The sequence below is a fragment of the Alexandromys fortis genome, unplaced genomic scaffold (assembly GCF_014885135.2).
Source record: "Alexandromys fortis isolate MF-2015 unplaced genomic scaffold, M_Fortis_MF-2015_v1.1 scaffold_72, whole genome shotgun sequence".
Classification (NCBI taxonomy): Eukaryota; Metazoa; Chordata; class Mammalia; order Rodentia; family Cricetidae; genus Alexandromys; species Alexandromys fortis.
Window position 1 is genome coordinate 7,845,851 of NW_026067969.1, and position 27,568 is coordinate 7,873,418.

Here is a 27,568-nt window from a genome sequence, read left to right on the forward strand (position 1 = left end):
ACACCGAGGGAAGAGAGTGTGTTGGCAATGTTTAAAACGACAGAAATTTCCAAGCCCTGTAAACAAAAGTAACCCAAAGAATAAAACATCCAGCTGATGCCCAGCTAAGAGTGTCAGAGGTGAACACGGAGCAGGCACAGGAAAGATGAAGAGCTTTACTGCAGGAGAAGGAGCTGTGGGGCGGGAATTGACTGGAGTGTGAGGACTGCCAGAAGAGGGCATCCGTCTCCCTGCACGTTCCTAGTCCAGCAGAGAGCCTTGGGATGAATGAACCAAGAGCTTTGGAAGTCAACGAAAATGCTGAGCAATTTCACATCCAGCAGATCTGAAGGAAACACAAGGGATATTTTTCAAGAAGAAAAAATTGACCTTGACAAAATACAGCTTTAATCTTTTTTTTTTTTTTTTTGGTTTTTCGAGACAGGGTTTCTCTGTGGCTTTGGAGCCTGTCCTGGAACTAGCTCTGTAGACCAGGCTGGCCTTGAACTCACAGAGATCCGCCTGCCTCTGCCTCCCGAGTGCTGGGATTAAAGGCATGCACCACCACAGCCAGGCCTACAGCTTTAATCTTATGGTAAAACAAGTCAAGAAATGAGATTGTAGCCTGTGTAACCTGTGGAGTGACTGTGTTCAGCTGTGTAAAGAATGACCAAAGAAGACCAAAATGGCTGTGAGAGGCCTGCTCCCAAGTACCAGGTGAGGGCTCAGAGCAGCTGCAGACTCTGCTTGGCCAGTAGTTCTTATAGCCTTGGGAAGCCATCTGGCTTTAATAGAACTGAAAAGGTACAGCCTCTGCTGGCCCTGCAGGTCTGCTCTGAGTGTGTAACCAAGAGAAATAAGTGAGGCCCTTTGTCCAGCTCATAGCCATGCATCTGGAATAGGAAGCAGCCCAGCTCTCAGAAGATGAATAGACAAGTTAGTGCCATGCCCTTTAGCAGAAAGAGACAGTAGCAAAATACAATGTGCTGCTCCTAACACAAAGTGGCGGGCTCCGGAGAACTGGGGGCTCCAGGCAAGTACTGTGGGTCAGGAGTACATGAAAGAGGGGACTTGCCAAAGACTGAGGAGTAGCTGCTGGCGGTGTCATAAATGGCCAACGAACATGAGGAAAGACAAAAGTACATTAAACATTGGGGAAATTGAAATCCAGCAGTCGGGCAGCACTGCTACGTTCAAACCAAGGAGTTGTGGAGAACATGGAGAGATGCAGGCCTTCGTACACTGCTGCTTGTTCTGTGTATTGTACAGCTGTTGTGAAATGTGGCTTGAGGCCTCCCCTAAAAACTAGCAGTGCCTCTGCCACCTGACCCAGCAGTTTTGACTCCAGGGATACAACCAAAGGAATGGAAAAAAGGAACTCAAGCAGATGCGTATGCCAGTGTTGGTTGTAGACGAAGCACCGTGTGTTTGTCTGTCACTGGTCAGATGAACAGAGAAAGGATGTGGGACGTGCATCAGTGGGATGTTATTCAGCCATACAAAGAAATGAAGTTCTGATTCTTGCTACACATGAACAGCATGAGCAAAGCAAAACAAGCCAGCTGCAGTAGAGTGGTTCTAGACTTGAGTGTAAACTCATCCGAGCAGGTTGGTTGAAACTGACAGGGGCTAGAGCTGTGCTTCTCAGCCTTCCTATGCTGCGACCTTTCATACAGTTCCTCATGTTGTGGTGACCCCAACCATAAAATCATTTTTGTTGCTACTTAATAATTGCAATTGTGTTACTGTTACGAATTGTAATGTAGATATGTGTGTTTTCCGATGGTCTTAAGCGACCCCTGTGAAAGGATTGTTTGACTCCCAGGTTGAGGACCAATGAAGTAGAGGGAGACAGAATGGGAAGCTGTGGTTTAACAGAGAGTTTTAGCGACAGATGCTGAGCTCAGGGGATACTAGTGATGATGGTTGTGCTACTCTGGGTTTGAGCCCTCTCTAGGTGCCTCCGTCACTGTTGTCCTTCTAGTGCAAGGTTCAGTACACAAGGAAAAGTGCCAGGTGAGCTATACCCGGCACTGGGAGGTGAGGCAGCCTGGGCTACACAGAGAGAAGAAAAACATGCACACTTCTGAGAAAGACTCAGACCAGTGTGAGCCGACCCTACAACCATGTATAACGCAGCGAGTCAGCCAGTGAGGCTATGATACAGAACTAGAGACAGACTTTACCCGCACGCCCCAGAGCTCACGGGAGAGCACTGACAACAGTGGCACGGATTTAAGAAGCAGGCGTGGTCTGCCTGAGGCAGAAGTGAGGTCTAAGGGAGCTTGGCTGTGGACTTTAATTACACTTGCTTCCGTTAGGGATAGTTGCCACTTATTCTGTGGATGTGTTGAGAGTACTGGATTGTCTAGGGCAGAATGTCCATATATAATGGTTTCTGTGTTCCAGCCTGATAATGTGGAGGTTAAGGGCACTTCATGCACCGGACACTGAGTTGTCATGGTTCCTGTCCTTGCAGAGGCTGTCACTGGCTATCCACTATTACATTTTTTTTAAAGAAGTTTAAGTGTAGGGTCTGTCCAGTAGACTGAGTGTGGGTCTCTGTGTGGGGCGGCAGGGGAAGCGCTTGGATGCTAGCCGAGGGCCAGATCCCTTCGCTTGTAGTAGAGTGAAAGGATGAGCCCACGCTGTGCAAAGACCTCTGGTGCTCAGGAGGTGCTGGCAGAGCCATTTCTGAGTAGGGCTTGTGTTTCATGTACAATTCTTTCAAAAAAGAAAAAAAGGAGGGGGAACCACTTCACAAATGTGTGTGCCATTCTTGTACAGGGGTCACGCTACTCTCAGCATGTGGCCCCATCCTTCCTCCATATGGCTGCCCTTTGCTGGCCTGTCCTCTTATCATTATCAGCCAAGGAGATGAGCTTCACTAACTGAGCAGCCGCAAGCCAGTCTCCCTAAAAGGGTCAGTTTCTGTACAGAAATTGAGTGCCTGGTGCTGGTGCCGCTCTGGGTCAGCGTGCCCCGAGGTGGCAGAGTCCTCTGAGTGCCTGGATGAACTTGAGCAGTGGTCATCATTTCAGCAGTGCGGCTAATTTAGGCTTCTCTGCAGCACTGGGCAACTCGTGGTGAATTAAAAGTACACAAATGGATAGAAATGCCTGTGAGTCACTTTACCACTGCTGATGATTTCAGCCAACACTGGAGGAATCTGAACACATGCTGGCTCCTCCCTGCTTTCAAACCTGGTATTTGGTAGATCTGTGAGGCTTGATTTTCCTGCCCCCGGTGTTGAGTCAGACAGTGCAGGCAGCATGGCAGACAGCATTGAGCACCCAGCTCCTCTAAAATACAGTAACGCAGGAACGTCAGATCTGCAGGACGTCTTCCGGAATCAGCTCTCTGGGGGCTGTTGGAGAGTCCCTTCCAGACCTGATGAGCGTGCTCTTGCTTTTCTGCCTGCACCAGCTGTGCGCTCCCCTGCCAGGATGTGGAGTGCACTTTTACCATCATCTCTCACCCTTTCTTGCTTCCTGTTCCCCTCCCCGTTTGTTTTAGCAGTCATCCACTTCCAGTGGTAGTGTGTTTGGGTCTGGAAATGCCGCGAGAGGGGGCGGTTTCTTCAGTGGCCTTGGAGGAAAACCCAGCCAGGATGCTGCCAACAAGAACCCATTCAGCTCAGCCAGTGGGGGTTTTGGATCCACAGCCACCCCAAGTAAGTTGAGTTTTCCCGGTTCCTCGGTCCTCAGATGCCATTGTCATCGTGTGGTATCATCAAAGCTACAGGAACAAATACAAAAAGGGACAAAGCTAGAGAAGGGCTATTTGAACTCTGCCCACATTGCTCAGCCTTGGTTTTTAGATTTATTTTAATGAGGTGTTCTCTGCAGTCGTGAAAGGACAGCAGAGCTGCAGAGAGACGAGTGTGATGAGCTGCTTCTCCCTTCTCTCCCAAGGCCCAGCTTGCTCTGTCTCATAGGACTGAGGCGGCGTGAAGCAGTGTGGGCAGACAGGAGCCACGAGCAGCCCCACACTGGCAGTGCTTCCGCTTGCCTGGCTCTCTGACTGAAGGGCACGAGCAGTCGGCTTGAGCCTGCCTCTTCCTAGCACTGTCTTCTCTGCGAGGTCTTCACATTCTGCATTGATCTGCCTGTCCCCGTTGCAAGTTGGGGTGATGTGTCCTGCTGCTGCTGTGGCTAGGGCTGCAAGTTGGGTTCCTCTCCTTACCTGCTTCCCTTTAATGTGCTGTACTGAGCTGTACAAGACAGTATACTGTAAGTCTTGGCCTCTTGTGTCCTCTGGCTGTTTTCATAGTATTCAGGCCTATGGAATTATGAGTAATGTTTCTGCCTCAGTTTTATTCTCTGACTGTGTAGATCAAGGACTGATGATTCTGATGGCTCTGGTCTGGTAACGTGGCAGGATTGCTATCGAGGCACCAGGCTACCCCAGGAGGGATTTAGAGCATAGAGTGGAGGGATCTCAGAAGTCCTATTCTCAAAAACCGTTTTGCACACGGACAACAACAGAATCCTAAAAAGCAAAACAAAAATAGGTGTGTGCCACTTCAGGGACTGCGAATCCTGATGTAATGGAAATGTTTGACTAGCTGTCCCCCAGGGCCAAAGGTCTCTGGACAAATGCTGTCCCAGTGTGGTCCTTTCAGAAGTGGAGCTCGGCTCAGATACATGGAACATGTCAGACACCACACTTGCACACAGTCACTTGGTGGCTGGTCAGAAACCGGGCTGCTTCCCAGATGGAGGTCAGCTGTGAGGCCCGAGTTACCAGCCGGTTTTGTTACTGGCTTAGATGTGCCGTATCCCTGCAAAAATTACTCTGCCAGCTAATTCTTTCTGACATGCTAGCTTTAGCTTGTCAGCTGGCCTTCCCCAGAGGTCAGTCTAAGCTGGTGTGCATTAGCTCATGAGCATCAACCTTGCACACCCATATCCAGTGCCTGAAGTCAGCCAGAGGGAGTGTGGACCCAGCAGGAATGGCAGAGAGCCGCACACTGGGACCCTTCTCCCTGTGGATGGCTGTTAGACTCACCCTCTTCCATGCTGGACACTAGTGGTCCTAATGCTTTTTATGACAGGAGTGCTTGGATCTAAACCCTGTGACCGGGTACATGCAGGCTAAGCAGAGGCAAGGGCAGTGCAGGAGCTGGGCTGTGTTTGTGCCCTTCTCTCTGTGGCCTCCAGTGACCGCCTTTCTCCACACTGACTCTAGCAGCCGATGCTTGTGAGCACTTTGCTTTTCTGGACTGAATCCTGCCCACTTCTCACATAGGACCTTCTCTGCTGCCTTGTCTCCATTGCTGTGAGCTGTTTGTGTGTGTCTTATCTGTCTGTCCATCTGTCCCCAGTCATCTGGTTTGTGGAAGGAGTCTGCACACGATCTCCTCCTACCTCTGTTCCTCTTTGCCATAGTCAGGAAATCTACCACAAATCAAATATCTTTTTTTTTTTTTTGAGACAGGGTTTCTCCATAGCTTTTTTTGGTTCCTGTCCTGGAACTAGCTCTTGTAGACCAGGCTGGCCTCGAACTCACAGAGATCCGATCCGCCTGCCTCTGCCTCCCGAGTGCTGGGACCAAAGGCGTGTGCCACCACCGCCCGGCCAAATCAAATATCTTTAAGCTACTTTTATTTTGCCGCAGTTCCTTTTAAAGACTCCTAACAACTGGAGGACAGAATCCAAGTTCATTTCAGCCTGGAGTTGAGGCTGCGTGAAAGAAAATCTGAGAACACTAGCCAGAAACCGATGAGTTCCCTTGACTCCACCAAATAGGCTGTTAGATTCTGGGGTCATTTGAAACTCAGCACCCTGTATGCGCACTGTCACCCAGAAGGGCCTGCTACCTCCCAGCCTCGTGCTGACAGAGTTAGCATTGTCCAGTTGTGTTGGCTCATACCTTTAATCCCAAAGACAAGTGAATCTTCGAGTTCAAAGCTAGGCTGGTCTAAAAACAAGTTCAAGCTGTCAGAGCCATACAGGGAGACCCTCTCTCTAAGATAAAATCAAATCTAGGTCAGTGAGAGCAGAGGCACTTGCCACCAGGGCCAACATTCTCAATTGACACTGGCACCCACGTGTGTCCGTGCCGTGGCTCACACGTGCCTACCGACGCATGTGCACACGCAGAAAGTCAGTAAACTGGTGTGGCTGTTTTTTAAGCTACAAACTATTAGTGTGGAGCCATTCGGAGAGAACCAAGAAACACTGTTGGCCATAGAAATGGGAGGCACAGACAGTCCGGTGCCACATTTCAGAGCAACTGAGCGGCACGGTGGACCCGCAGTGGTGGTGCCATCCCTGCCTCCTGAGCACCTGCCTGCTCTGTGCTGACTCAGAGAAGCCACAGGGACAGGGGGTGAAGGAAAGCAGGGAGTCTTCAGTCTTCAGAGCCTCTGTAGTAAAATTGCCTGGGTGGTGTTGGGAACTGTGACCTAGGGTAGCTGAGTCCTTGCGTGAGGTCACAGCTATCCAGTAATTACCCTAGGCCTGACTGCAAACCTCAACTTGTTCCATTGTAATGGAGGACAAAGGGATCTTTATTTTTAACTAATTACGTGAAAGTGTACATACTGATGGGGTTTTGTGTGATGTCTATATATATGTAACATGTGCGTGTGTATATATGTGTGTGTGTCTTCACATCAGCTCACATTCAAGGACAAACGTCTTCTAAACATTTACTATTCTTTAATGGAGGAAACTGAACACCATTACCCATAGCCCCTGCTGTTTAGTAGGACCCAGAACAACCTCCTATGTGTGTTTGCTTCTTTACTTCATCTATTTATTTTATGGGGGGCGGAGCTTGCACACGCAGCAGCCCGGGAGTGCAGGCCAGAGGACAGTTTTTCAAGAGTTGATTCTTCTACCATGTGGGTCTAAGGATCAAATTCAGGTTGTAAGGCTTGGCAGCAGGTACCTTGACCCACTGAGCCATCTTCCTGGCCCTTGCTAATTGGCATTTCCCTGTCCCTGCTTCCCCAGACTCTGGTAGCAACCATTCTACTCTCAACTCCTATGAGATCAGCGTGTTTAGAGTCCACAGATAAGTGAGGTCATGAGCTACTTGACTTTCTCTGCTGCGTCTTAACTGCGTCTCCATATTCATCAACTGGGTTTTATCCTTTTTTTGTGGCTAAATGAAATATATACTGTGAGACTGGGTTCATCTGACAAAAGGATCCTTAAAGAAAGAAAAGCATGGAAGTTTCTAAGTGTCTGCTAACTTTATCCCATTAAGTCTGTGTGTCCCTTTTCATGTGGTCACACCACATTCCACTGAGAGGAGAGCCCACCCCTAATCTTGTCCTTGAAATTGCTGCCTAAAGTTTTTGTTGCTAGGAGAATAAAGCTGGAGAGAGACTCCTGGAATAACAAGCATGGGTGCTCCGCTTCTGAGGAGGAGCAGAGAGCCCAGGGCACAGCCTCCTGGGGTGCCCTCAGGATCAGAAGTGCTTGACCTCGTGGCCGTGGTCTTCAGGGCAGTGGCTGTGCTTTGGCAGTACCTAGAAATTGGTTATGACCATGTGCCTAGAATGAGACCACTCCCTCCTCAGCTCAGCTCAGGAGCACTGCAGTGGCCGCAGCAGAGAGTGGCAAGAGACCTAAGAACTCGTGGGTGGGATGGGCCAGCCCTTCCGGCAGCTCAGCTTTGGAAGTGACTATAAGTGCGCCTCACCTCCTTGAGTCTCCTGGATGTGTACATGTTTGCATTTTGGCGGGGATTGAAGCTGGTGTCTTGCGGCAACACTCCATTCCTGTCTTGTCATGGCTGTGAACAGATTCCAACAGAAGAGCCATCAGAACACTGTAAGGACTTTGATTCCTCTGGTTTGGCACGAGAGAGCAGATCTTGTACATAGGAGGCAAGCAGCTGGCTATTTTTGGTAGGTGGGCCAAGACCTCTAGGAACCCTACTGTGCCAACTCCATTTTTACCCCTTAATTTTCTCCTTCTAGAGCTGCGCCAGAAGTCCTGCGCCTGAGCACCGGTATTTCAGATTCATTATCACGGTGCTGGGCTGCACCGTGGCTCCTGTCTTCATGTCAGCTGATGCGTCCCCTTCTGTCGTCTGAGAAGGAAATGACATTGCCCTCCTCTTCAAACTCCCTCACACATGTCCTTTGTCCCTTTAGATACCTCTAACCTATTTGGAAACAGTGGCGCTAAGACATTTGGAGGGTTTGGCAGCTCATCCTTCGGGGAACAGAAGCCGGCTGGTACTTTCAGCTCTGGTGGTGGAAGCGTGGCATCCCAAGGCTTTGGATTTTCCACTCCAAATAAAACAGGTACCTCACAAGTATGACCTGTGCTCGTGTGTGTGTGTGTGTGTGTGTGTGTGTGTGTGTGTGTGTGTGTGTGCAAGGGAGGGGATTGCAGTAAGGAGGAAGTTACTTTGTTCTCCAGTTTATTTTTGTATTTATTGAGTGTCTTCTGCATTTCTAACATATAAGACATACTTTTAAAAAAGAGGAGCCAATGGTAGTGGCACATGCTTTTAATCCCAGTACTCGGGAGGCAGAAGCAGGCAAGCAGGCAGATCTGTGAGTTCCAGGCCAGCCTGGTCTACATAGTGAGTTCCAGGCCAGCCAATGCTACATAGTGAGACCCCGTCTGCAGTAAAACAAAAATTTTTCTTTTGCAAAGAGGATATACACACTGAAAAGAATTTAATCTTCTCAAGGAAGACCATCAAAATATTTAATAATTGTGGATAAACCAATTAAACATGGCAGTACATGCTTATAACCCTAGCATCTGGGCCACCTTTTTTTTTTTTTAACTTTTACTTGAAATATATATCTATAACCAGTTAGTAGTGATGCCTGCCTTTAACCCAGCACTCAGGAGAACTGCGTCAGAACTACTGCTGGAGGCTACCAACCAAGGAAGGGCCCATGGCCTCGCTGCCAGCCAGCCGTGGGTCAGCACCTGTCCGTCCCCAGTTCTTAAGCAGTGACAGAGAGCAAAGTGGAACACGATAGGGCATGAGAGGGTCCAGTCCCAGCTCCGCCATCCACCCATGCTGAAGCTAGATGAGAACACCCTGAGAGCTCAGTGTCCCACTGGAGGGAGGGGCCGGGCTGTCGAAGGAACGGGAGCTTCCTGGGAAGCAGCTGCCACCCACCACACCTGAAGCTGAGAGACCTTAGTGTGCACCAGTAAATCTGCTTCTTGGCGGCAAGTTCAGCCTTGCTGGCCGTTGTATTTTATTTAGTAGTTCTGGGTTTGGGGTGTGTGTGTGTGTGTGTGTGTGTGTGTGTGTGTGTGTGTGAGAGAGAGAGAGAGAGAGAGAGAGAGAGAGAGAGAGAGAGAGAGAGAGAGAGAGAGAGAGAAAATATGCGTGTTTGTGTTTGCCTCCCTCCTCTGTTTATTCTGTCTGCTCCTTCCCGGGTTACTTTCTGTGTCATTATAAACTCTCACCTTTCACTCACATCCATCAAGAAGTCTAAACATTGAGTACAAGGTGTTAGATGAAACCTTGAATGTCTAGGAAGAAAGTGCAATTAGATCCACGAGCAGTTTTAATAATTTAAGTACAGTGGGTTTTTTTAGCACCTTTTTTTCCATTCTGTTCATGTTTGTAGTCCACCAGTCTCCGTAGCACAGCTCAGAATTTCACTCAAGGTTTTAAAATACAGAATGGCAACCCAAACACGAGCCGTGGCAAAACGTGTCTCCTCAGCTGTGCAGCCCCTCTGAAAGATAGACACTCGTACTCGCCTGACTGCTCACCGGGCTCATGCCCTTTGTCTGATCTCTCCTGATCCTGTGGCGGAAGCAGTAGAGTGACTGTAGTCAGCCAAATCCACCTCGTGGTGACTACATTCTTTCAGTGACAATGACCCTGCCTCCTTAGTCTCGTCACATCCTTGGTGGTCCGGGGTCCCCATTACTCCCTTTAGCACATAGTTCAAAGCCAACATGTGCTCGAGCTGACTGAGGAAGAAAGCGCTGTGCTTCCCCCCTCCCCCCAGTAAAGACCCTAGCATCTCCAGCCAACTCCACATGTCCTCATTGCCTTTCTCCTCTAAACCTCAGAACTAGAGCAGTATCTTGAAGGTTTGGGGACGCCTCAGGAGCAGGGAATTGGCTCACAGCAGATGGTCCTCCCCCCAGTCAGAGGAGACTGTCTAGTGCTGAACCTGGCCCTGTTCTGCTGTAGCGCATGCCTCACGATCCACGCTGCCTGTTAGGACCTGGAGTCATAATGTGGGATCCGACCTAGACACTCAAACCATCCTCACAGCTGACTAACCAGGTGCCAACCTGGTTCCGTTTACCCAAAGCCTTTCTCAAAATGGAGGGTCAGTATGCTTTATAGTGCGGGCTGCAGAGGAGAGAAAGCCCTTGAAAAAGCTCCTTTGTACCTCAAGTCAGGGACACCGATAGGCATACGGCCACCTGGCTGTAAATAAATAAAATGCATATGGCTAAGTGCCAGCATCATCGCCCTGCTTCTGCTGTGACCCCGTTTGTGGGTTCTGCCACAAACCCGGAGCCTCCAGTTTTATTAGTTGGGTTTCCCTGAAGCCAGGAGCCTACTCTGTGTGGTAATAAATAATAAATCCTTTGCTAGGGTGCTATGTTGAGACACAAACTTTGGGGATGGAGTTTCCTTGAGGAGTCCCAGACATCGTGGGGTTGGAAAGAAACCCGGATGGACCCGCAGAGCTCTAGAGCTCGGGCCAATTTGCTCTCACCGGACTTCACATAAGTTCTGTCTGCTTCAGGAGGCACCAGGCGCTCAGCTCTTAGAGCTGCGGTCCCCTTCCCTAGTGGGAGAGGCCGTTGACTGAGAGATTGAGGTTGGGGGTGTTGTGCTTTGGGTTCTCGTGTTGGGTTTACTGACGGCTTGTCTCCCTTTCTCCTTCTGATTTGGTTTCTGGCCGCTTGATGCCTTCTCTTCCTGTCTCCTTTTCTTTCTCCCTGTTTCTGTTTGCCTCTGTTTTGCTCAGGTGGCTTCGGTGCTGCTCCAGTGTTTGGCAGCCCTCCTACTTTTGGGGGATCCCCTGGGTTTGGAGGGGTGCCAGCATTCGGTTCAGCCCCAGCCTTTACAAGCCCTCTGGGCTCGACGGGAGGCAAAGTGTTCGGAGAGGGTACTGCGGCTGCCAGCGCAGGAGGATTCGGGTAAGCTGCAGGTGGGACCTGGGGAAACCACAAACTTGTGGCAGCCCGAAGCACTGGGGCCTGGAATTCTAACATTCTCCAAACCAAACAATGACCTGAAGGCCTTGCATTGAAGTGGGCAAAAACTCTGCTAGGAGATTCCTTTTTTTTCTCTAAGACAAGGCTCAGTGTAAGTAGGTTCTTAACCGTGGTTGGATGTTGGCCACATTGCTGGCTGCCAGTGTGTAGCATATAGGTCGTTGATACCTTGCTCTCTGAACCAGGTGTAGCTGCAGCCAGGCCTGTGCCTCAGGTAGTCCTTACATTAGAAAGTCCTGAAGAAAGCTCTCAGTGTGTCTTCCTCTAGGATTGTTCTCTTGAGATGCCTGTTAGCCTTTACAGACACCTCTTCTGCCCCGTCCCAGCCTGACCCAGAGTGGGGTGCCCTCCACACTGCTGCTCTCCTCCTGGCTGTCACCCAGCTCCGCTCATGGCCTGCACACAGCAGAAAATGCCAGGCGGGAACTGGCTTCTAGGCCCTAGAATTTGAGTCTGGTTGCCAAAACTCCGAGGAAAGAAATAGCCTTTGCTATACCATAAGTTTCAACTTAACGTATGTGCTGATGGCTACAGAATCCCTCATTTGAAGGAGATGCTGATGCCAAAAACGCGCCTGGACAGGTTCTCACTCTTGGTGCTCGACTCAGAACAGAACTGAAGGTTAGGAGTAACAGGGGCGTTTACCCTAAAAATAAAACATGCTCTTACCAAGCTTGGCTCCACAGACGGGTGCTAGACTGCTCAAGGAGAGCATGCAAGTGACAGCATTTCTTAGATTTCTGTGGAGGCTAAGAGACCTTGGACACTTCTCTTCAGGAACTGCAAGAACACAGTTAAAGGGACCTTTCAGAAGAGAGTTCAAAGCCGGGCAGTGGTGGCGCACACCTTTAATCCCAGCACTCAGGAGGCAGAAACAGGAGGGTCTCAGTGAGTCTGAGGCCAGCCTGGTCTACAGAGTGAGTTCCAGGACAGGCTTCAAAGCTACAGAGAAACCCTGTCTGGGGAGGCGGGGAGGAAGAGAGTTCAGACCCTCCCAAAGCCTGTGTTTTCCACAGATCTGGTGGACTCCCATCTGATAATGCTGGGAGTCTTGAGGCTCTGCGCATTTATTTGAAAGGAGCTGTTAGCTTTACTAGTAGAGAAGTCTCCTCAGAGGGTTGGAGGTGTAGCTCAGTGGTAAGATCTGCTGAGCATGCTCACAGTCATATGACACCCCAGCACCGCCTTCAAAAAGCTAGCCTTTTTTCCTGTATTGGTAGCAGATGCCTGTTCAAGAAGCTAAGGAAGGATTGTGGAATCTGAGGCCAGCATCCCAAAAATAGTAATAATAAAGAAATAAAAACAGACTTAGTCAGTAAGTACTTTCCACAGAAGCACAGAGACCTGAGTTCAGTCCCCAGCAACATAAAGAGCCAAGCATGTGGCACGTGCTTTGTGATTCCTGCACGAGGAGGTCCGTTTCTGGGGCCTGCCAACACTGAGTCTCAGTCCCAGGTCCCAGTGAAATCCTGTCTTGAAAAACAAGGTGCTAGCTCCCAAAGGATGGCAATTGAGGCTGATCCACACCCCCAGGAAGCTAGAGTGTCTGGAATATCTTAGGAATCATGACTGACTAGCACGTGTCCTGGGGCTAGTAAGTACCAATGCAGACATTAAATCCTTGGAAAGAAACCACTAATCAGCCAGGTACCTGGTGCCATTCTAACTCTGACCCTGACAAAGAGCCGAGGTCACCCCTTCAGAACTGGGAACTGCTGGCTGCCCTTTGATATAGCATTTACCCCGGCTCTTCTTTCAAGGCACCCTAACTCATCCCTGCCCACCTTCTGCAGGAGGCCCCCACTGAACCCCTCAGTGATTTTAGTTATATCCTCAACCCCATTTGCTGGACCAAATCTGGAGGGAAAACCCATAGGTGAGGTAGCAGAGGAGAGAAAACGATGTCTTTTTTACATTGTTTTGTGTATTTATTGATCTTTATGAAACAAACAAGATTCTCAGTGAAATAACTTGGAAATGGTTGTACATGCATGCGTGCATACACACACACACACACACACACAGTGAACAGATGGCTACTTTTGTGTACACAATGCCCTTTACTCATTCAGTAAAAACAAATAGGCCGGTGATAGTACTTAGTAAAAGCACTTGCCGTGAGAGCTGATGCTTCCGTGATAAAACCCTTGAGAAGAGGACAGAGTCTACTCTGAAAGTTGTGCCTGACCAACATCACACACCGTATCACTACATGCCAACATCCACGCACAACACATCACAAACACACACACACTACACAGATTCTATTTAAAAGGAAGGAAAGGACAAGTAGAGGACTGGGCTTGTAGTCAGTGGTAGAACACTGCAGAGCTCAGGAAGCCTTGGCGGGGCTCCTGCTCCCACGCCTTATAAACCAGGGGTGATAAATGTCCCAGTACTGGGAGATGGAGATAAGAGAGGCACAGGGCATGCACAACCCTTTAATCCCAGAGGCAGGAGAATCTCTCTGAATACAAAGCCAGTCTGGTCTACATAGCAAATTCCAGAACAATGAGAATTACATAAAGAGACCCTGTATCCAAAAAAAAAAAAAAAATCAAGTTTACAAAAAGTCCTCCTTGGCAACATGGCAGGTTCAAGACCAGCATGGGATTCATGAGAACCTGTCTCAGGAAAATAAAGAACAGTAAAATGAATAGAATCCCCAGCCTCCATGGCATTAGCTTGTAAAACCAGCCCTCAGTAGACTAAAGCAGGAGGAGTGTTTGAGGCCAGCCTAGGCAGCATAGCAGAATCCAAAAAGAAGCCATGACAGAGTCGAGGTCAAGGAGGAACTGGGCAGGTGAATGGGCAGAGCAGGTGGTGATGAAACGGGCTCTAACTGAATGGCCTGAAAGTGGGAGGCAGGGCAAGAAGCTGCCATGTTTGGTCTTAGTAACCTGGAATTGCTGTCAGTGGCTAAGGACTCCTGCCCCGACCGGGGCAGATCTCACATTGCATTCCTGATGCCTTCCTTCCCAGAGCCAAGGTAAAGGCTTTCTCTGGGCTGGAGCCCATTTTCTCTGAGTCTTTTAGCTCAGTCCAAGCCTGTCACCGTGAGTCATATGTGGTGCGTGCAAGCCAGTGGCGGTGAATGAGGTGGACGGTGGCACAGGACGAAGGCCGCACTAACCCTGTCCGTTTCTCGCTGGAACACAGGTTCGGGAGCAGCAGCAACACTGCGTCCTTTGGTACCCTTGCCAGTCAGAACGCCCCCACCTTTGGGTCCTTGTCCCAGCAGACCCCAGGCTTCGGGACCCAGAATAGTGGATTCTCTGGGTTTGGATCAGGCACAGGAGGTAAATGGCTATGTTCTTTTCTCCCTCAAAGAACAGGTGTTCTGGACACTCAGCTCAGTGTCTTAAAAACTGAAGTGGCTGAAAAATACAAAGTTCTTTAATTAGACTGGCAGCATTGTGCCATTACTGAGTTCGTTTTCTCTCAGAATTTGAGAACTCCAGATAATGACAGCCTTACAGGGCTTTGGATTCAAAGACAGGCATGGGAACCTTCATGTCTTGTATGTGTGTGCAGTGCTCTGCGTCTTCAGAGAGCAGAGGTCTATGCCCTGGGTTGTCCTCACACAGAAGGAAGAGGCACAGCAGAGTTGAGGTGGCTGCAGGGCTAACAGCGGGAAAGGAAAGGAGACGGATGGGTGTCGATAACAAATGACACAGCGAGGCTGTGCACAGACACACACACCCCGCAGCCAGAGCAGGGGACTCCTTCTCCCAGGAGGCCGAGCTGAGTGTCCCCTCAGCCACTCTTTAGACAGGGTCGGGGAAGGCTTGTCGTAGGACCTAACAGCTGCCTGACCTAGCTCAGTGTTGTAACCTCCTCCTCTCTTATTCCAGCGTTCACCTTCGGATCATCTAACTCGTAAGTAGTTGTCTCCTGTCTGAACCTAACTCCTGCTGGACTTGTGTGCTCTGCTATTTGCTGTTTTCAGAGCTGGGCTGGAATGCCAGGTTGAGCAGCAGGTGTCAGGGGTTGGGGCTGTCGGTGGCTGGGGGGCAGGGAAAGGCTTTCTCGTTTCCCTGGTAGTGTCCCCAGGGCGGCCCGCTGCCTCAGGCTCCAGGACTGAATCTAGGCTTGTCTGTTGGTCCTGTCTGCACTTCCTTCAAGCAGAGCAAGTGCAGCTGGAGCAGGGGCTGACTCTCCTGCACGTCCTACAGGTCTGTCCAGGGCTTTGGTGGCTGGAGAAGCTGAACCAGTGCCAGCATCCCTCCTGGATCCTGTGGGCCTCTGTGAACATCCCTCCCTCTGCAGAGCACACAGGAACAGGCTGTCAGATGAACTTTCTCATGAAAACGCACACCCAGGAAGAAACATCGGAGACCAAAGTGCATCAATCCCTAACTGCCTGTTTGCTCCTTTCAAATTTTACGTAGGGTTTATTTTTTTCCTCTGCTATTAAAGTGTTTGGACTGGTTCTGTACAGAATGTCTGTGTGTTTATTTAGTTAGGTCACAGAGAAGCCAAGGCAGCGAACTCTCCCCAGTGCTGTCCTGGGTGAGCCCTGCACGTGGGAAAAGCAACGTGTGGCCGACACCTTTCAGAGGCTCCACCTTAGTGTCTATGCCACGTGTCCTTTTGCTTCTATGTCAGGCTCTTCTGAGGGCCACTGTGCCCTTGGGAAGAGGCCTAGAGACCCCTCCCGCAGCGCAGTCGTCCTGGAAGCAGCCCCTCTGCCCTGAGCCAGGCTGTCTCTGTATGCTTGTTACCAGGCTCTCCCGAGACCTACAGATCTCCAGACTCCTCTTCCTCCCCCCATAGGGTCTCACTCTGTATCCCTGGCTGGCCTCAAACTCACAGTGCCCATCAGTTTCTGGCTCCCAGTGCTGGGGTTGCAGGCTTTCTGGTATGGGTGATGAGAGTCAGGAGCCAGTTTGTCGGCTAAGGAAGAAGACAGTGCGGTCCTGTGCCACGAATTAAAAGTGGAAGTCAAAGTCGATGAACCGAGAAGAATCAACTGAGAGGTAGCCTCAGGTGCCACGGTCCTCTCTTAGGCTCAGGACTGAGCGGCAGGACAGAGAACGGGTGGCAGAGGCTGCTTCGGGCAGAATCAGGTTCTGCAGGCACTTACTGCTGTTGGGCTTCACAGAGAGCCAAGGTGGGGCAGTTCGGGCACTTGTATGGTCGGATTTTTTTTTCCGAGACAAGAGTTTCTGTGTAGCCCTGGCTGTCCTGGAACTCAGTGTAGACCAGGATGGCCTCAAATTCACAAGAGATCTGCCTGCCTCTGCCCCCTGAGTGCTGAGATTAAAGGCGTGTGCCACCACACAGCAGATTTTTTTTAAGAAGCAAGTACCCAAAGAAAGCATAATCTTAAACTTGTCTCTTATTGACAATTCCAGACAAGTGCCATACATTCACCAAACAGCCACAGCAAGGGAGTTTCGGCTGTCTTCCACACGTTACTGTCCACGGCTGTTGAAGGCAGGCCAGTGGGCCCACGGTGGCTCTGGCACATCATAGCCTTAGCTTACAACAGTTTTGAATACAAGATTAACAATTAACATTAACAATGTCCATCATCAAGCCCCTGCATGCTTGTTGGGGGCACTGTTGATCAAGGGCAGAGGTCATTACTTGCCCCCCCTAAACTGAGCATCTGTGGAACCAAACTCGAAGTCACACAAGATCCCGTTCCCAGGAGTGGCAGTCACTTCCACTGAGTTCTGGCTCTGTGCAAGTGCCCTCGGGTACCATTGCTTGGCTCAGCTGTCTGCTAGGGGGGCTCAGGACTGAGTTGTCTGCAGTCGTCCACATCCTTCCTGCAATGCTGGAGACCTGACCTAGAAACGTCTGTGGAGGCGCAGAAGCAACAGCCGAGCCCTAGAACACACAGGGAAGGGCAGGGTAATGCTAAAGGGACTGCAGGCCCAGCCGTTCACTCATGCAGGAAAAGAGCCGCTGGCTTTATGGGAGTCTCCCTAAGAAACCAACACCCGGCTTCTACCCCTAAGTAGCCAACTTCAGTACTAACTTCCTTTCACAACTGGTAAAGCAAAACCGAACAGGACTGGGAGCTTAGGAGACCCACACACTGCCTTCTCTCTCCTTTTAAATCAAGGTCCATGAAGCATAGCTGTGTGAGGGACAGCAACGTCCTCCAGGGCCCAGGTGGCAGCCGTGGTCCATTACCGGGGTGGGGGGGGGCAGCTAGTATGGTTCCTGCAGCGTCTTCCGGACCAGGCAGGAACCACTGCACTCCTGGCCTGGCATCCTGGGCCTCAGGACACATGCGATGTTGAGTGGCTGATTTGACCCTGTTACCTACCACTGTAATCCACCCCAAAAAAGGAGCTCAGAGGGGCTCAGCCCCCAGCGGCACATTCCTCCTGTGCCCCTGCACGGCAGTGAGTGGTGGGATGTTATCTGCCCCGACACAGCTGATACGGCTGTATGGCGGGATGTCGCATGCCAACTCAATGGAGGATTAGTGTGGAGAATTTGAGGTCAAGGGTTTAGACTGAACTGGTTTCTATTTATAAAAAGGAGCCCGTAGGGGAACAGAAGGGCAGAGGGATGGCTTGAGCGGCTGGGGGTCAACGGGATGACATGCCAGAGCAGAACAGGATGAGTGTCGGTTACATGGCCCCTGCTGGGAACTCTCCCCTTGGTCTTGAGAGACTGGTGTGGCAGTAAGAAGCGTGTGGAGAGACACAAGCATGTGGAGAGACAGCCTGCCTTGGGGCAGAGCCCCTACTTGGTGAAGCATGCACGCAGTCTGTGGTCATAGACTGTGGAGAGCAGATAACAGTCCCCATGGGCACTGTACCTAGTCCTAGGTTGTGGCTCTGATGCCTGCTGGTTAGGAAAGGGTTGTTAGAACCCAGCAGGGGACACTGAGGCAGGTTCTTCTGGAGAGGACAGGAAGCCACTGAGCACACTAGTGGGGTCTATCCTTTATGTCCTCCTACTAAATAAGGACAGAGACTCAACTCCCCATCCGAGGCCAAGGCTGAGACAGGAAGGGGACACACAGCCAGTAGGACCAGAGTCACGCTGGCCACACCATGATATCAGGGTGTTACCAAACACCATATTTCCAGTGTGTCAAAGCCCAGACCACAGTTCTTCCCCTCTGCCCTTGACCCAGGACAAAGCACTGCCATGTTGTGGCTGGAAAGAGGACAAGACTGTCTCTACAGAAGGCAGGCTTTGGTAGCGCCTGTCAAGGAGTTCACAGCCCATGGAGCAGAACATGCCAGGCCCTCAAAGGTAGTGCACCCGCAGGAAGAAGCATGCCACTAACATGGAGTCAGTCGTACAGACAAGGAAGGCCACCTGGCAAGCTTGTCAAGCCTACACCACCCAGAGATCAGGCCTGTCTGCTTAAACAGGCACAGGCTTGCTATGCATAGAACCCAGTGGAAGCAGCTGGCTCCGCAGCCTCAGCTGTCAAGCCCACCCTTCCTGTACTGTCTCTGGCTTAGGTCTGGACTTTTCAGGGCTCTATGAAGGTCAATCACAGACCGTTTGGGCTGCAGCTGCCACTTCATCCCCTTCCCACTTATAAATAGAAGCCGTGCACACTGAAGCCCTGGCCGGAGATGCTCAACATTCTGTGCTAGGGGTGGGGACTGGAAGGTAGGGGCCCAGCTCCGTCTCAGGTCTGTTCCAGTCCTGCTCCACCTTGTGACACTTAAGAGTCCAGGAACACAGAGGCAGCTTGCATCCTGCCCTCTTCATGTGTTAGCCTTCCGTCTAGTTCAAAGGGACCCTGGATGTCCATGGCCCTCTTTCCAGGCCCTGTGGTCTAGCTCTCCCTTCCCTGTCCCTCCTCTTGCCTCGTCCTGGGTGGCTCCAAAGGCTGGTTTGTCCCTCTCCCATCTCAGGCCCGCTCCGTCAGGCACTGCTGATACCCCACACCCTATAGGTCTCAGTGTAGGAGTTTTCAGCCTCTTCCAAAAGCCCACCACTGCCTAGCCTCTGTGGCTAACTAGTGGCTAGCTCCACCCTCTGCTCTCCAGGCAAGCTTTATTTGTCAGAACACAAAATAACATACAACAGATATGGGCAGGTCTGATGTAAGTGGGTCTTCTTTCTATGTGTTGCTTTCATTGGTTAGTTAATAAAGAAACTGCTTGGCCTGATAGGTCAGAACATAGGCAGGCGGGGAAGACAGAAGAGAATGCTGGGAGGAAGAAGGCAGTGAGGCAGACGCCATGATTCTTTGACCCGAGATGGATGTAGGCTAGTTAGCCAGTAAGAGGCTAGAACTAATGGGCCAGGCAGTGTTTAAAAGAATATAATTTGTGTGTTGTTATTTCAGGGCATAAACTAGCCAGGTGGCCAGGAGCCAGGTGGCAGGAACGCAACCTGCTGCTGCTTCTACACAGGTCATTGAAGCTTCCTGAATCCCAGTTTCATCACTAATCAGAGGAGGCCCAGTCACACCTAAAAGAAATGAAGAGAGGGTGTGTAGCGCAGATACTGTCACTAACGGTGGCAGCATGTGCTGCCAGCCTGAGAGCAGGGCAGATCCCCACTCTGGTGCATCGCTATTCCTGTGTAGGCTGACGCCTGGACTCAGCATGTGCTACAGTCAAGTCGTTGTGAGATCTGAGTCACCGAACTGCAGAGTCAGCCACCCAGAGACAGTCTCACAGGGACCGTGCTTCAGCGGGGCTCTGTCGTCCATCCCTGGAGGATGAGGGGAAGTAAGAACACGTGGTCCATCTTGATTCTTATTTTTTTCCAAGACAGGGTTTCTCCATAGCTTTGGAGCCTGTTCTGAAACAGGACTAGGTTGGCCTCAAACTCAGAGATCCACCTGCCTCTGCCTCCCAAGTGCTGGGATTAAAGGCATCTACCCCTGCCCAGCTGGTCCATCTTGATCCAAAAGGGCTGGGGGCATGGCTCTGTTGAGAGGACTTTCCTAGCATGTATGAAGCCTGGGTTCTGCATGTAGCATGATGTACCAGGTCTTATAGCACAAACTCAAGGCAGGAGGACCAGAAGTACAAGATTATCCTTGGCTATACAGCAGCTTGAGGCTAGCCTGGGACACGTCAGACCCTGTCCTTACTGTGGAGCTCAGCCCTGTTGAAATGCTGTCCTCAACATGAAGGCACCTCGCTGACAGCTCTGCTTGCTTATAAAGGATGGTTGGTACCCCAGTGACCATCGAGAAAGGGCCCCAGGTCCGCCTAACAGGTAGCTCAGGGCAGGAGAGTAACTTGCCCTTGTAATGGAAGCTAAAAGTTACTTAGTTTCCAATTGTATTCTTTTTATTAATTAATTTACTTTTGTTTTATATGCATTGGTGTTTTCCATGGATGTCTGCTGTGAGCTGGCCCTGTGGGTGCTGGGAATTGAATCCAGGTCCTCTGGAAGAGCAGGAGTGCTCTTAACCACTGAGCCATCTCTCCAGTCCTCCAATTGATTTCTTAGAAGTGTTTTATCTTACTGCTGTACTGTCCAAAACAGATAGAACATTCTAAATAGAGAGGCTCAGCTGCCTGGGAACAGGAGACAGGACCTGGGGACAGTCACTAAGTTATGGATGCTGGAACACCGGCACCTGCTTTTCCCTAGGATTAGCCTTGAGAAGTAAGAGAGAGCGAAGAGCTCAATGACAGAGCAGCCCCTGTCTGCTCATCATAACAGCGCTGTTTGCAGTGGGCCTTGAACCCAGTGACACCCCTGGTCACTGCGGCCACACCTCAGCTGTGAGTGGGGACCAAGCTTTCACCGGAGCCCCCAGATCTGAAGACGCAGGCCCTGTGACTGCACACAGCTCCACACAGCCCTTCACAAGCCGGGAATGCTCAGGTGGAGCAGGTGCTCACAGGAAATGTCTGTGGAAAACTCTAGACCCCTGTGGCGACGCGAGGCTGTAGTACAACTTCTGGCAATATGCAGGCATCTAGGGAAGAGGGCCCCTGGAGAGGGCAGTGGCTCTGCAGTCTGGGGATGTCCAAGTGTTGGCAGTGGCCATCAATCAGCATTGGCCTTGAGCCCAGTCTTCAGGGCCCTGTGGGTGTGTTGCTGTGCCGTAACATGAGGGTTAGTGGCTCCTGTGGTGGTACCATCGCCTCCTTGGGCAAGTGTCCAATGCTGTGTCTTTTTTTTTAATTCAAAAATTTCCCCTAAGCCCTGGTTATTTGGTTCTTTGAGTTTTTTCCTCAATGTTTGGAAACCATCTCTTTATTATTGGGTGCCTGGCCTTGACCTCAGACCCTCAACCTTTCAAGGGCTGGGGTGACGGGAATGGTCTTTTGAGACAGGACTCTCCATGTAGCCCTGGCTGTCCTGGGAACTCTGCAGACCAGCCTGGCTGAGAATTCAGAGATTCGCCTGCCTCTGTCTCCCAAGTGCTGGGATTAAAAGCATGCACCACCATCACCCAGCAACCTAGGTTATTTCTAATTTGGCTTTCCTCTGGAAAATCTGCGAGATACTGAACCATAAACTACTTCTTAGTTGAGCTAAGCAGTGTTCACCCTTTTCCAGCAAGATGGATGGATGGGAGGCTGGTCTGCCCTCTTGCTTGAGAAAACCAAAATCTACTCCATTGTTAGGATAGTTGACCTCAGACATCAAACGAAGGTGGCCCTGGGACCCAAGAGGGAAAGGGGTGACCCTGGGACCCAAGAGGTAAAGGGGGTGACCCTGGGACCCAAGAAGGAAAGGGGGTGATCCTGGGACCCAAGAGAGAAAAGGAGATGACCTTGGAACCCAAGAGGGAAAGGGGTGATCCTGGGACCCAAGAGGAAAAGGGGGTGGCCCTAGGACCCAAGAAGAAAAGGAAGGGAGCCCTGCAGTTGCCGAGGTTACAGCTCTGGAGAAGGTTCCAGACCACAGTTCTGGGAAGGGAACAGGTGGAGCCAAGCAGGCTGGCTGGGGACATGAGCAGAGTCCTGGAGAGGACAGAGTCACAAAGAACACGCTATCTGCAGAGCCCCACACGTGTGCAGCTAAGCGCAGATCAGCACACGCAGGGGAGGTTGGAAAAGCGACTTCAGCAGCTGCTCTTCAGCTCCAGGGCAAGAAGTGCGCTGCCTCCAGCCAGAGCCAGAGAGCTGGTAACTCCCTCCCGCAGAGTTCAGACTCGGGTTTGCCTTAGTGGCCACACAGGGCCGTCTACACAGCGTGCTACTCAGTCTCAAAGGAGCTTCAAAGCAAGACACAAGTGAGTCAAATATTTCCATGTGAGGGCCCAGAACTGGGCTGGAAGCATGGTTTGATGGAGCGCCTGCCTGGTGGACCAAGACCTAGGTTCAGTCCCCAGCACCACGTAAACTTGGCATGATTGCACGCCTGTAATCCCAGCACTCAGGGATAGAAGCGGCTAAGGTCAGACTCAGCCAGTGAGAGAGTTCAAGGTCAGCCTGAGCAACATAAGACCCCGTTCAAAAAAGAAAGAAGAAAGAAACTAAAAAATAAAGCAAATGAAAAAGTCCAGAACTAAATAAGAACTATGGGAATAAACAAAGTAAATCTCACAATGTCTAGCATCTGACCAGAAATTATACAGTGTGCAAAGCAGCAGAGAAATATTCTCTAAGGAGAAAACCGAAATAATTATTATTACACCTGAAATTCCTTGTTTGCAGGAATGGTTGAATCCAGCTTTTCCTCCAGGCCCGATGTGACAACAGGATCACAAGGCAAAATTGCCATAAAAGCCCACAGTACAGCTTCTTCCACAGTGGCTGTGCAGTACCAATAGGGAGGCTTATGGCTAACCTCACAGAGCTCTCTTACAAGTTAGAAGGGGAGGCTGGATGTGGTGGCACGTGCCTATAGTCCCAGCTATTGTGAAGGCTGATGTAGAAGGGTCCAGGTTTGACGCCAGCCTGGATTATGTACCAAGCTTGAGGCTAGCCTGGGCTTAATGAGACCTTGTCTTAAAATAAAGCCTGGCAGGATAGTGAGGGGCTGGAGTATGCACGACTCAGTATTAGGGTGCCTAGAGAAGCCGGGCAGTGGTGGTGCAAGCCTTTAATCCCAGCACTAGGGAGGCAGAGGCAGGTGGATCTCTGTGAGTTCGAGACCAGCGTGGTCTACAAGAGCTAGTTCCAGGACAGGCTCCAAAACCACAGAGAAACCCTGTCTCGAAAAACCAAAAAAAAAAAGGGGGGGGGCCTAGATTACACAGGGTGCCGACTTCCATCCCTAGGACCACCAAAGAAGAAAGAAGGAGAGGGGGAGGGAGAGAGGAAGGAAGGGAGGGAAGGAAAAGAAAATGAAAGCCATAAGAGGCAGAAACAAGAGCGGAATTTGATAAGCCAGAAAAGAACACCAGACAAAAGAGAATAACAATCAAATGCCTGAAACCTAGATCCATGAGAAAAGCAATTGATAAATTCTAGCCACGCTGGAGAAATGGACAAGGCAATGTGACTTATGAATTTCCTTATGGCAGAAATCCAGAAACTTGATTAAAAAAAAAACACTTAAGTTTATAAAACACACACACACACACACACACACACACACAAACGAGAACTATTCCCTCAAGGAGCTGAATCCTCAGTCACCTTAGACCTGTGAAGGAAATCAAATTTATCACCAAACACTCCCGGACAGAAAGGTCCAAGCCCAAATGGCTTCCCTGGCAGATTTAGTCAGATGTTAGGAAGAAATGAAGCCAATTATAGACTCTTCCAGAAGACCAAAGACTCCACACAAGTGCTCAAGGCCAACGTGAAAGTTTTTCAGAAAATATTAAAAGTTGCTGTGCATGGTGGCACACTCCTAATCTCACTTGGAAAACCCAATATTGGAAGACTTCAATTCCTGCCAAACTGACTTACAGATTCTGGGCAATCCTAACAAGATTTTTTTTTGGAATGGTCTCTGTAGCCCTGGCTAGCCTAGAAGTCTATATCCACTTCAAGACTGGCCTTGAGCTCACAGAGCTCTACCTGCCTCTGCCTCCCGAGTGAGCCCCCACACCCCTATCAAGGTATTTAAAAATAAAAATTCCAAAATTGCTACAGAAATGCAAGGGACCTAAGACAGAGAAAAGTAATTTGAGGGAAAAAAAATCGAAGGCCTTGCTCTACTTGATTTGGAGACTTTCTGGAGCTACACCCCGGGACAGAGTGCATGGCTTTGGTGTCCAACAACAGTGGACACCAGACAGACAGACAGATAGACAGAGAATAGTGATCCACACAGACAGCCCAGCGTGGTGGCGCATCCCTTTAATCCCAGCACTCAGGAGGCAGAGGCAGGAGGATCTCTGTGAGTTCGAGGCCAGCCTGGTCTACAGAGCAAGTTCCAGGACAGCGGGACTGTTACACAAAGAAACCTTTTTTTTTTCTCCCGAGACAGGGTTTCTCTGTAGCTTTGGAGCCTGTCCTGGAACTAGCTCTGTTAGACCAGGCTGGCCTCAAACTTGCAGAGATCCACCTTCCTCTGCCTCCTGAGTGCTGGGATTGAAGGTGTGCGCCACCACTGCCTGGCTAGAAACCTATTCTTGAAAAACCAAAAATAGAGCTGGAAGAAAGGATTCTGAATGTTTTTACCAGAAATACATGACCCATATTGGAGGGCATGTATGCATATGTTTCACCTGAGTTAAACATGCTGTGAACACGGTATGGGACTCCATGTGGTCCCTGTGATGTTAACCATGATCACACTGTGGCCATGTGTATGGCTCCATGTGGTCCCTGTTATGTTAACCGCGACCACCAACTTGACAGGCTCTAGAACCACACACGAGTTCACAGCTGGGCATGTAGGAGAGGAAGTGTCTTGACTGGGTTAATGGAAGTGAGAATAGCTCACTGTGCCATCTCAATAGTTGACAAGGAGCTTTGCAGCAGCTTATCTGAAACAGCCTCAGAATAAACCAAGCCTCACTGCCCACCGAGGGGCCTGGAGAGATGGCGCTGTGGTGAGGAGCACTTGTTCTTGCAGATGGCCAGGGTTTGGTTACCAGCACCACAAGGTGGCCTACAACCATCCATAACTAGTTCAGGAGATCCAAATGAACCCTCTTCTGACCTTCATGGGTACACTAAGAACACACATAGTGCACAGACATACCTGCACAAACACAAAAATTTTTGAATCTTAAAAATTATGTGAGGGCTGGAGAGATGGCTCAGAGGTTGGGAGCACTGCCTGCTCTTCCAAAGGTCCTGAGTTCAATTCCCAGCAACCACATGGTGGCTCACAACCATCTGTAATGAGGTCTGGTGCCCTCTTCTGGCCTGCAGGCATACACACAGACAAAATATTGTATACATAATAAATAAATAAATATTAAAAAAATTATGTGAGCAAACACAGTGATTGTGGCATAGTCTGGCAGTGAGGGATGATGTATACAGGCTTGTCAACAGGGGCAGCGTCATGTAATGACTCAAAGGAGAGAAGTCAGCCCAAAACAGTGCATGCCATTGGGTTCATCCATATAAAAACCTAGAAAAGACAATCACACTGTAGTAACAAGGCAGGGTTTTGGGTGCTGGGGGATGGTAGAGGCAGAGAAGGGCAGGAGGAAGGGCTGATGGCTAAAAGGAGTGTGTGCATGTGTGTGCGTGTGTGTGTGTGTGTGTGTGTGTGTGTGTACAAGAGTGTAGTGCCCACAGAGGCCAGAAGATGGCGTTGAAGCCCTTGGAGTTACAGAAGCTGGGTACGAAACTGATCCTCTACAAGAGTCACAGCACTCAACCACTGGGCCTTCTCTCCGGCCTCTGAGAAGCTGTTTTTAAAAAAGACCAACATAGCCTCCCTGCTACTCCAAGCAACTCTAATAAGATTAGTAAGAATCCAGATGATTAGGCCATGTCTGCCATTCCAGGAGGACCAGTGGGTCTGTCCATCTGTGTTTCTTCATGCAGCTCTGTGTGCCTGGGGTTCAGCACGGCAGGGTGAGGTGGTCCCCCAATGTGTTCTCTGGACCCTTGAGCCTGGACCTTACAGGGGATAAGCCTTCTCTTTGGGAATGTGTTCCCTGCATGAATGGTAAGGCGTCTCAAAGGCAGAATTAGCATTTCTGGGTTCTCGGGCCATGAGGCCATCAGCCTCTCACAGCCACAGCTCCAGTGGGACCAGGGTCTCATGAGGAAGGCTGGCATGCTGTGTGGCTCTCAGGTGTCAGGCAAGACTGCAGAGGGGCTTGGCAGAGTCACTTACAGGAGCCAGACAACTGCTGGGCCTCACCTTCACAGGAAGTGGCAGGCTGTTTACAGGAAATCCCTCAGCCTACACCAAAGCCCTGGTTAACCACTTGGTCTGGTAGATTGCAGTGAGAATCGGCCCAAGGCTTAGGCACGCTGTCACCAGTCTGACAACCTCTGCCCAACACAGAATTCCCCAGTGGCAGACATCTGGTCTCCCCCAATGGAACCCTTTTTCAACTCTAACAGCCAGATTAGGGCCAGTGTCCGTCCACTCAGGAAGCACCCTGCCATGGACTGCAGGATCTCCATTTCCCTACCGCATCTCTGTGATGAGCCAGATCCGATCAAAAGAGTCAGGGACCCCGGGTTTACAGCTGTAAACACGTGCCCCCAAAGGTATCATAAAAGACCTCAAAGGTACAGTGAAGTCCAGGTCACCATGGCACCCAGCAGATGCTCCCTCCCCTTAGCATCCTGCCTGTGCACAGAAATAGCTTCATCCCAGATGAACACAGCATCTCTGGTCTCTGGATAACTTTAGCTTTTAGGACAGATAGTCCAAGCAAGAGCCTTGTCAATGACACCTGGCCCAGTGGAGAAAGCTGGCCAGGTGTGCTTACCTCCTGCTTGAGAAGACCAGACAAGTGTGGCTGCCTCACCAAACCTCACTCAGCAAGACAGGGGGCAGGCCAGGAATAGTCCTGAGTGTCTAGCTACTCTCCCCAGAGAGCCACCTTTCACCAGTCTAGTTTAAAGTGTCAGCTGATAAACTACAAACCAAAGCCAGAACCGGAGTGGAGATAATCCTGTCTCTGCATTCCCAGCCGGCATGTCTGGGGACCAAGTGGACAGGGCTGTGCCCAGACAGTAAATGGGTTGACTTTTGGCAGGGCCCAGCGTGATCAGAAGTTTGTGTCGCTGGACACAGCCCAGAAGCCGAGTTCACGCACACACCTGCTCTTTCTGGGTACAGTGGCACACACATACCGCCTCGGCACTCAGGACTGAGGCAGGAGGATTGCTGTAAGTTCAAGGCTAGTCTGTGATGTATACTGAATTGCAGGCCAATCAGGAGTTCAGGGAGAGACCCCATCTCAAGGGACAGAAGTTCCCAGTGCCGAGAGGACCGGTGAGCATGTAAACGGCGTGTCCAGCCTTGCACGGCACACTGAGGAAAGGGGCAGGCGAGAGGCCAGGGCTGCAGCAGGGAGGCAGAGGGAGGTCAGAGACCTTCTCACGGCCACTTTCTTCCCCTGAGAACGTGGAACAAGAGCTCCTGTGATCCACAGGCAGGAAAGGGTGCGAGGA

At 50.5% G+C, this 27,568-nt stretch overlaps 1 protein-coding gene across 3 annotated transcripts in view; it reads left to right on the top strand.

The window, feature by feature from the left end:
• The window catches only part of Nup214 (nucleoporin 214), an 80,094-nt gene extending 64,587 nt beyond the window's left edge, over nucleotides 1–15,507 (top strand). For 2 of the 3 annotated variants that reach the window (XM_050155361.1, XM_050155363.1), the window contains exons 31-36: nucleotides 3,496–3,652; nucleotides 8,093–8,245; nucleotides 10,916–11,087; nucleotides 14,325–14,464; nucleotides 15,020–15,044; nucleotides 15,341–15,507. In XM_050155361.1, coding sequence (XP_050011318.1) covers nucleotides 3,496–3,652; nucleotides 8,093–8,245; nucleotides 10,916–11,087; nucleotides 14,325–14,464; nucleotides 15,020–15,044; nucleotides 15,341–15,374 — 681 coding nt within the window. In that variant the 3' untranslated portion in view covers nucleotides 15,375–15,507. The remainder of the gene's footprint in view (nucleotides 1–3,495; nucleotides 3,653–8,092; nucleotides 8,246–10,915; nucleotides 11,088–14,324; nucleotides 14,465–15,019; nucleotides 15,045–15,340) is intronic. The other variant, XM_050155362.1, reaches the window with a different exon arrangement.
• Nucleotides 15,508–27,568: the final 12,061 nt, after the last annotated feature.